At 38.1% G+C, this 10,255-nt stretch overlaps 1 protein-coding gene across 1 annotated transcript; it reads right to left on the minus strand.

Annotated features, from left to right (window-relative positions):
* Positions 1-554: 554 nt before the first annotated feature.
* LOC308649962 (butyrophilin-like protein 1) lies at positions 555-9,554 on the minus strand (the record flags this gene model as incomplete). The annotated part of the gene is made up of 9 exons (XM_081295879.1): positions 555-1,072; positions 1,686-1,712; positions 3,651-3,677; positions 4,055-4,081; positions 4,173-4,193; positions 5,655-5,855; positions 5,973-6,254; positions 6,805-7,155; positions 9,476-9,554. 9 exons carry the CDS (start codon positions 9,552-9,554, stop codon positions 555-557), a joined length of 1,533 nt encoding a protein of 510 aa, XP_081152005.1.
* Between the last annotated feature and the right edge of the window lie 701 nt (positions 9,555-10,255).

Below are 10,255 nucleotides of genomic sequence, written 5' to 3' on the forward strand. Positions count from 1 at the left end.
TTGCTGTTGAGAAATATGAGATTTATTTAATTTTTATTTCTTCAAACATTGCTTTATCAGTGCTACTCAAAGTGTAATACAAAGACCAGTAACTACACATAAATTGTTTCTTAACAGTTCTTTATGAGAGAGTACAGAAATAGAGTGTTACAAAACTTTTAGAGAAAATTGACAGCTATTTTTCTCATGTTGAATCTAATAATAAATTGTCACTTGTAATAGCATATCTTTGTTTTTTATTCATGCCATTTTTTTGAGTCTGTGATATATTCATATATATATATATATATATATATATATATATATATATATATATTTGCTTTATAGCAAGAAGCAACACTTACAACAAAACATGAACATGGGTGTTCTCTTTGGATTATTTGAGAAACACAGCTTGATGTCATCAGAAACTCAGATTATGGAGACTCATGAAATCTGAGACGCTTGGGTCTCATAATCAGTGGTGCCAGAGACCACTCATCAGGACCAGAGTCCTGGAGCTTACCAAGAACAGGCTACTCAGTGTAAGATTGTTTTCTATATCACTATTAAACTTATGCAGATGGGGAGAGCTCCATGGATTTAAGTTTGAAGTAAGGATAGAGAATGGCAGAGAATTTGTCCTGAGTGAAGGAAAAGATGTGCATACCATTAATCATGTTATAGAAAGAAATGTCATTATCTTCATAATCCAAGAAAACCACAATCTTCTGCGGACACTCTTCTGTAAGAGGCTCTTCTAGAAGAACTTTTTGTGAATCACAGGCAAGAGCCCTGAATTCACCTTTCTTCTTCTCTAAGACACTGAATTTCTTCATTGATGGTTTTTTTAATGGTGCCATCTTTTCTTCATTTGTTTCATAAACGCCTAGCACCCACTCATCATTGTCCTCGACATCTACCTCCCAATAATATCTCCCTGTTGTGAAACCTTTCCCATCAAGAGTGAGGAGGTTGCAATCTCCTTTATTATCAGCAAGAGGAAGATCCTGTGTTTCCTCTCTGCCATCTTTTTTTCTCTTTGGATCAGAATTATTCTGGTGAAAAAGTTCATGATTTAGATTCACAGGAGCTGAAAGAAGGAAAAAAAAAATATCCACCATCGTATCTTTCAGAAAGCTATTGTGCAAGTGAATCCTTAAAGAAACAAAATGTGGAGCTGAAGAAGAAACAGCATCTCTGCTTTGGGTGTGTGTTGGGAGGTGGCTCTGCTCTGACCATGCATTCTAGGTTACTAGATCTATTTTATCTCTTCTTGGTGCACTGGCAGAGTGCCAGGCTGATCCAGGGCTTGCATTGATTACTTGAGAATATTATTATTTCCATGTTCTCTATAAATTAGAACCATGTTCCTCAATTAGCAACAGGTTGCACATAAACTAACCTCTTTTTAAAAAGCAACTGAATACTCTTGCCATTTTGAACACTTTTTACTTAGGGTCTCCACAGCTGACAGACTATGTTCATTTCTGTTTCCAGGAACAAGTAGATCCCACAAATAAGAAACCTGGGCCAATAGGTGAAGGTGGAAACAACCAGAGTAACTAATTCTAGCAGCAACTTTCAGTTCACCTGAATACTGGTGCCTTTCTCTTTTCAGCTGGAAGATGGTAATGTGAAAAGAAGACAATAGATCAGAGGGCAGGTTAGAAGGGAGACAAAAATATAAAACAAAAGGCACTTACCAGGCTGGAAATATTCCTTTCTCCAATCTGAAAAACAGCAATGTAAATTGAGCCTGGGAAGAAATGTATCCAGGGAATGAAAAGGAAAAAATACTTCCCACCCTGGCTCATTATTTTCTCCTCCCAATTCTCCTTACTACATTCACTAATCCTCTCAAATTCTGCTGATATCCAAAAAGTAGGACAAGTTACTGCTTTCTATACTGCCTCAGTTAGAGACTCTGCCACAATGCAGCCTGGTGCTGGGGGACTGACTAATCTTCTCCCACCTGAGCCAGGTTTGAAGAACACCTGGAGTAGCTGCTCAAGGTATCCAGGCACTGTGATCTGAAGATCTGTGTAACCCCCTCACTGCAGATGGGTGCCATGAAATGTCCTTTTATTCTGTTTTGTTTGTTTTTTTCCAGCCTATGACCCTTTCAGAGTAGTGCTTTAGCCTACTAATAGGGGACTATCTAAAGGCTAAGGCCTTTAGATAGTCCCCTATTATTTTCACCACTGTAGTCAGATTTTTACATTTTTTCTCCAGAATCAGATTCTTCATGTGGAATAGAACTACATTTTTTTTTCTTCCTAGGGTTGCTTCTCTCATAATGGGACTGGTGATTTTATTTATAGATTATATATATTCATGAATCTTGGGACAATTGACAGGTAAGGACTTATCCATAATTCTTAACAAGTGAAGTACTGTGATTCCCTCATTGAAGTTTCCTCCAGGAAGAAATTTAACACTGTGATATTTGGAACCTATATGCCTCATGAAGAACATCCAATATCGTGTATTCCATCTTCGTCATCTTAGAGACAAGGGGATTGAAGTCAAGAAAGAGAATGACCTGATTCCTCAGTTGTAATTGGTAGAGTTGTAACTAAAACTCACATGTCCTCCCCCTTAGTACTTTGTTCTCTCCTTAAATCATAGGAACACTTATTAGGCTGCGTGTGGTGGTCTGATTTCTAGCTTACCTTTACCCCAGTGGACCTTTAATTTAATTTCCGTAAGATCAGAGATAATGGCTTATACCACCAACACATAGCACAATGTTTGGCATATAGAAATTGCACAATAATATGTTAAATGAATGACCTAGCATGTTTACGAAGTCTAACTCAATATTACACTCACAATCACATGTTCACACATACACACACTTGTAAATTCATACAATACATAGACATGGATATTAGAAGTTATAAAATTAGCTAATTCCCCCAATAGCAGATAAACATATTTTTACAAATGATATTAAAATATTTTGAAAATGATTTTCAAAGTTTTTAAACCTTAGTTTCTATGCATTTTTGCTTTATTTTGAATAGGCAAAATAAGTAAAATAATAGTGTATTTTCCCCAAATTTAAAATGTATTATTTGCTCTTTTAAACATTATTTGCAATATAAAAATGCTGACATAATTGGGTATTCTTTATTCTTCTCAAATCTCATCAAAATCACTCAATTCTAATCCTTCCTTCTCCTAGGTGGACTGATTAACAATTCATATCAAATCCTACTCCCACCAGGTTGCTATGGACTTTACCATTAAAAGTTATTTCTCCTTTTTTCTTAGTTCTAGAAAACAATTATTGGAACCTACAATACAAAGTATTACACATAGGTGCCAAATACATTTTCACAACTTACAAGTACACAGATGTACATATGTGTGTGTGTGTTTATGTGTGTGTGTATTTATTTATTTATTGTACTAGAGATTGAACACTTAACCACTGAGCCACATTCCAAGCCCTTCTTAATTTTTTTTGAGACAGTTTTCACTAAATTGCTTAGGTCCTTGCTAAATTGCTGAGGCTGACTTTGAATTCATGATGGTCCTGCCTCAGACTCCCAAGTTGCTGGGACTACAGGTGTGTTCTACCATGCCTGGCTCTTTTGTCTCTATTTATCATGCTCATAATAACAGAAGCACTTGGGAAGATTTACTACCCATGATTAACTTACCAGGATATATCAGGGCCTTCTTCCAATCTAAAAAAAAAGAACAAATCCAAGTAAAATAAGGGTGGGAGGACATTAATCTGTGACCTCACATTTTTTCCCTTTTCTCTTATTTTTCTTCCACTACTCATCCTTCAGTCATTTGGTCTTTTCCTCTAAGGAGAGGGAGCTAAGGAAGTGTTTGTTCTTTTAAACATTATTTGCAATACAAAAAAATGCTGCCATAATTGGGTATTCTTTATTCTTCCCAAATCTCATCAAAATCATTCAATTCTATTCCTTCCTTCTCCTAAGTGGATTGATTAACAATTCATGTCAAATCTTACTCCTGACATCTATTGACAGGCATCTGGATTGATTCCATTGGCATTGGGGCCTCAAGTGGTGTGGAAAACACTGTCTCTTACCTTTTCGGTACAATGCCCTTCGTCGTTCTGAAAGAAACGACATTCAGTGAGAGATCCAGAAGAGACGTGGAAAGGGGAAACAAACTTTACAGTAGACATGGGAAGAAGCAAAACTCACCAAGCTCTGCCTTGAGGTTTTCTAAAAGAGAAAAATATAAAATCCATCAAATTGAGTTTAGCTGCCCCTGAGTTTGGGAAGTAGCTATATAAATTAGGTTGGGCTTTTTAGGGCCCCATGATTTTTTTTTAGTATAACTTTTTTTATTAGAACTTCCTGGTTATATGTAGTAGTTGGGTTTATCCTGAAAAATTCATACATGCATGGAAATTGATTTTAGTTCATGACCCCCCCTTGTCCCTCCCTCGTTTCCCTCTCATCCTCTTCTCCTTTCTCCTTCCTCTATTCTATGAGTCTTTCTTTCACTTGTCTATTAATTTGTATTTGAGTGGTTCTTTAAGTTATTTTATCCTTCCCTCTCCATTTATTTTATTTTATTCTAGTTTCCACATATGAGAGAAAATATTTGCCTTTTGAGTTTTTGAGTTCAGCTAGTTTCACTTAGCACAATATTATCCATTTCTATCCATTTATCTGCAAATGCCCTAATTTCATTCTTTATAATGGCTGAATAGAACTCCATTGTATATATACACCACAATTTCTTAATCCTTTCATCTATTGACAGGCATCTGGGCTGATTCCATAATTTAGCTACTATGAACCTTGCTGCTATGAACATCAATGTGGCTGTGTTGCTGTAGTATGCTAATTTTAGACCTTTGGGGAAAATACCCAGGACTGGGATAGCTTAGTCATATGGTGGTTCCATCCCTAGCTTTTGAGGAATCTCTGAACTGATTTACAGAGTGGCTATACTAATGTTTCCATTGATGCAGTCCTACAAACAACATGAGTGTTCCTTTCTCCCTACAACCTTGCCAGAATTTATATTCTTGTATATTCAGAATTTGTATTCTTGATCATTTCCATTCTGACTAGAGTAAGATGAAATCTTAGTATCATTTTGATTTGCATTTCCCTGATTGCTAGATATGTTAAACATCTTTTTTTTCATATATTTATTGACCTTTTGCATTTCGTCTATTGAGAAGTTTCTGTTTACATCTTTTGAGGGACCCATAATTTATATGAAGCAATTAGCAAGCATGTGTGTCCAATCTAAACTGATAAGCACTAAGAAAAGTTACATGGGAGGTGCCATAGGGTCACAGAGGAATAAATGTCCATACTTCATGGGTGTTTTAAAATTGTTTATGTATTTCTAAAGCTTATTCCTGAAGGATAAGTAGGAAGAGAAGCTAGGGAAAGACTTTTGCACAAGGAGAAACAGACAGGCTTGGTAACAGGCATGGAAGAGCAGGGTATAGTTTGAGGTTTGAGAAGCCAAACTTTAGAGGCCTGATGTTCACTGCCAACTGATTTTCTCACGTGGCTTTCTCCTTTGCACAGGACTCCTAGCCCTGTGGAATTTTTGATATCCTGTGTTTCCCTTGAGGTCCTTTAATAAACTGTGAATTCCCCATCCACTCTATACTGTAGCTCCTCCATGAACTGATTTTCCCTGCTGCCCCAATTTACCTCGAATCTTAAGTGCCTTTTCCTTTTCATTCCTTATCTGTTGTATTTCCTGAAGTTCTTTTTCCTTTTCCTTTATTTCTCTATCTTTGGCTTGATGTTCTTTCCAACCAATGTAGCTGATCCCAATGAGCAGAAGCACCAGCACAGGGACTGTCCCGGCAAGGGCTGCTTTCCATGGAGACATCCTGGGGAAGAAGGGCTCTGAGAGGAGTATGTAGACACAGTCAGAGACTGTCCTGGACGAAGCCCTTCCCTCCTTCCTAGGCTCCCTTCCTTGTCCTCCCTTTGCTTACCATACCCTCCTTGGGTTTCACTAACCTGGGAGGAAGATGGATGACACCTTTTCCTGACCAGAGAGAGGATTTTGGATGGAGCAGGTCACATTGCTCAGGGAGCTGTCTGTGACCACAAGGGATGATTTCACATGGAAGAGCCCATCCCAGTCCTGGGTCTGAGACTCAGAGAGGGATGGTAGCTTGGTTCCTGCCATGTCTTTCCATTGTACCTTGGGGCTTGGGAACCAGCCCCCTGAGGAACACAGCACTTGGATCCCACCTTCCTTGAGTCCTGTCATGTGAACATGAGGGATGGAGCCCAAACCTGAGGAGAGAAGGCATGTAGGTAAGGCCTGTGGTCCTTGTGGCTGAGAGGCCCTGAAGCTGATAGCTGAGTTGTCCTTCACTAGCCTGATGAGAAACCTGGAGCAAAGAGGTCAACATTAGGCTGACATGTGACTCATTTTGGCATGCACTTCCTGCCTTTGCACTGTGCTTGGACTGAAAAAGTTTTGGGGTCATTCTAGGAAGATAAAAGAATAAGAACAAGTAAAACTAGAAAATAGTTCTAATTTTATTGTTTACTTTTATTTCTTGATTGGGTGAAAGTTAATGTTTCAGGGCATCAATATTTATTACTAAATAAATTTTCTGGGGTCTTATAGAATGTCAAAGAATGTTCAGAAATGCTAACTTCTTTGATATTTAAAAGCTAATAGAGTACACAAGTCTTATCCTCATTGTATAGTTTAGGAAACTGACTGTCTAAAATCGACATATCCAAGATCCTAAACCGCACCAGGTTTGGAATCTAGAAGCCCTCACCTTGCCTTTTGTCTTACATTATCACCTAAGCTACTCACCAAGTTACATACCTATGACATTCAATTCTATAATGGCCTCCTGTGAGATATCACCATCTTGAAAACGACACCGGTACAGGCCATTGTCAGAGGCCTTCACGTGCTGTATCAGCAGGGCCACGTGCCCCTGGCTGATGGAGTCTCCCACCAACTTGGTCCTACCGCGGTACTCCAGCATCTGTTCTCCACTTTGTTCCTGTCCATTCTGGACAACCAGCACAGCTGGGGAGATCTGGGCACGGTACCACCAGATGTGCATGCGGGCTGCACTCTGTTCAGGATACAGCTGGCAGGGCAGGGTAACATCCTCCCCAAGCAAGGCCATGATGGGCTCAGCTGGTCCATTCACAGAAAACCCAGATACTACATGGGGATCAGAGACAGATTGGAGAACGAGTTAGGGTGTAATGAAAGGAAAAACACATTTTCTTATTTAGGGACTCAAATATATTTCTTCTTTGTATTATTTTCCAAAAAAGTAAGATATATTTTAAATTTAAATATATATATATATATATATATATATAAATTTAAATTTATATATGTATATATACATGTATATATACACACATATTTAAGTATATACCCTTAATATATAGACCTACTTAAGTATATACATTTAAATATAAATCACATCTTTCATACACTAAATTGAATATACGTGTGTGTGTGTGTGTGTGTGTGTTTGTGTGTGTTATCTATCTTCTTCAACTGTATTTCCCTCACTCTCTACCAACAGATTACATTAATTTCTCTGGAAGTAACAACTCTTGTTAGATTGACATTTGGAAAGATATATATTTCCTATACATTTCCAAATAGTAATTATTAGTAACTTCTGCAAACTCTATGTCAAAGCGATTTATTGAGAAATAAATGTGGCAAAGTAACTCATCTATTTCTCTCCTTACTCATTCCTTTGTCTTCTAACACTCTGCTTCTAGGAAGGTAAGAAGTCATTTCTGACCCTGAGATTTAGGTTGCAGTATACTGGTACAGTAGATAAATTATCCCAAGATAAAAAGTGGAATTTTAAGGTGAGATAGGCCTTTTTGTTTTGGGAAATAACAATAAAGGCTTAGAATCACAGAGAATTATTTTAATGAAAATCACTTTCTTGTGCTGGGTGGACTTAGAGGCTTCTAGCTTAGGTATTAAGAGTCAGGCACCTCTTGCCAGTAAGGACAGTTGGATTCTTAAAGGAGGAGAGAAGAAGAATGAGGGCCAAAATAGGGACCTTGTATGAATGATAAAATATGCTCCTTCCTCAAGTCTCTTTAGCTGTTTGCCTGAAAATTATTTTCTGTAAAAATCTACAATGGCTGAAAGGTAAGTGGTGCTCCCTGGGCAAAACTGACATTGGCAGAGGCCCAACATATTATGGATATTGTGAGCGGTCAGGAATTATGGGCCTACAAATGAAATGTTGTGATCTGGGATGGGATAAGTTCACTAAGGGTAGTTTTATTGATGGCCAGGAGGACTTAGTACAAAAGGCAAGGGAATATGAAATTAGAGCAACTGGCCATGGCCATCTTGTCCCAGAGAGTGTGGGTGTGGCATTCCTGGGCAAAGAACATTGTAGGGGTTTTTGTGCTAGACTGAGGCCACACTCTCTTTTCCATTCTTGCATAAAACCCACTGGTATTATTATAACACAAGGGATATATGTTCATTGCTGCCTGATACCAGGGTGTTGGCATAAAAATTATTTAAGCAATTCAATTTAGAAAAGATTATGTAAGGGGCTGGGGTAGTGGCTCAGTGGTAGAGCACTTGCCTAGCATGTGTGAGGCACTGGGTTTGATTCTCAGCATTGAATATAAATAGATAAAATAAAGGTCCATTGACAACTAAAAAATATTTTTGTTAAAAAAGAAAAGAGTATTTAATATTATGTGTAGCCACAATGTGGTTAAAAAATCATTGTTCCATATAAATGGGATCGTTATATATCAATTTCTACAAAAAAAATGGACTTTCAACCATTTTGGTACACATAATCAGATGTACTTATTTTTAACAGACTATACCATCATATTCAAGATTTTCCTATGTGGGTGCACATTTACATTACTTCCAACTTCTTATTACTACAAACAGTCCTGTAGTAAGTATAACACACAAACACATAGAAAAGCACTTCTATAGAATAATCATAGAATTACTGGGTCAATGAGTACAGACATAAAAATTTTGATATCACCTAACTGACATCAAATTAAGGAGATTGACAAAAATGTCATTCTTGTGATCTCACATGTGGCTTCTCTCTAAACCAAGAGTCTGAAAATTTTATCCTGAGAGGTTCTTTCATCTTATGAAAGAGGGCCTCATGTCTCAGAGAGAATAAGTGATTTTTCCAAGATTATAATTCAGTAGAGCTCAGGAAACTTGAGTCTAAATTCTGTGTACTCCGTCCATCTTTCTTGGCAGTGTGAATATTACAGAGCACAGCTCAACAAACAGACACATCAAAAGCCTACAGCCTAAAATCACCAATACTCAGCAAAGAATTGATCAATATTATAGCTCTGAGATTCATAAGGTCTACCCAAAGAAGTAAGGGGCTTTGATATGAGGGAGTTTTCTTGGCCAATGAATGACCAAGTGTTTTTCATTTATGTCACAGGAACCTTTGAAAACAAGCCAATAAATAAAAAGCATGAGGCAAAACACTGACCTGTTGAGCACTGTATGGACACCAGGAGAAGGAGAGAGAGGAGGGAGCCAGCTGGAGACAAACCTGGAAAACTCACCATCTTAGAGCAGAAGGAAAGGTTCACTGTGACCAGGAGATACTCTGTAGGAGAAGGTGGTGAGAAGATTCTAAGGAAAAACAAAAATAAACCACCCCTCCCCCCACACACACACAAAAAAAACACACCTCCTTTGTTCAAAGACTTAGCTTTATCCACAGATTTTTGACTCTTTCTCCCTCACAGACCTGAATACAAATGCCACCAACTCCCATTTCCTCCCCAGTGGGTTTTCCTTCTCCCTCTTTCTTCTGAAAACCGTTTACCCAGACGCTGTAGTAAATAGCAAATCATTCTGGTATTCTCTGTTGACTCTCTTGCTTTTCTGTGGGTTCCTCTTCTCCCCAGGTTACTCTTGCAATGGAAAACCCTGAATTCAATGCTGAGAAACAGTGGGTCACAGAACTATTCCCCTTTGCTAATCTATCTTCAGTCTTCTTGCATTTGTTTCTTTATTTACTTACTTGATTTTTTACTACAAATAGCTCTTGTGTTTTAACTCCCAAGAGAGACCTTTTCTCACTATATGTCTCCAAATTCAAGCCCCTCTTTCTTCAGGTTCGTACCCCCCACTGAGACCTATATATCACCACACATTTCTCTCTTACCATCTCAATGAAGCTGATGGACTCCAGGAAGCTCTGGTCCCCTGAGCAGCCTACAAACCTTGTTCCACAGACTGTCTGCACCTGGTTATTCTTGTG

Source organism: Spermophilus citellus, assembly GCF_964194105.1.
Source record: "Spermophilus citellus genome assembly, chromosome: 5".
NCBI classification, from domain to species: domain Eukaryota; kingdom Metazoa; phylum Chordata; class Mammalia; order Rodentia; family Sciuridae; genus Spermophilus; species Spermophilus citellus.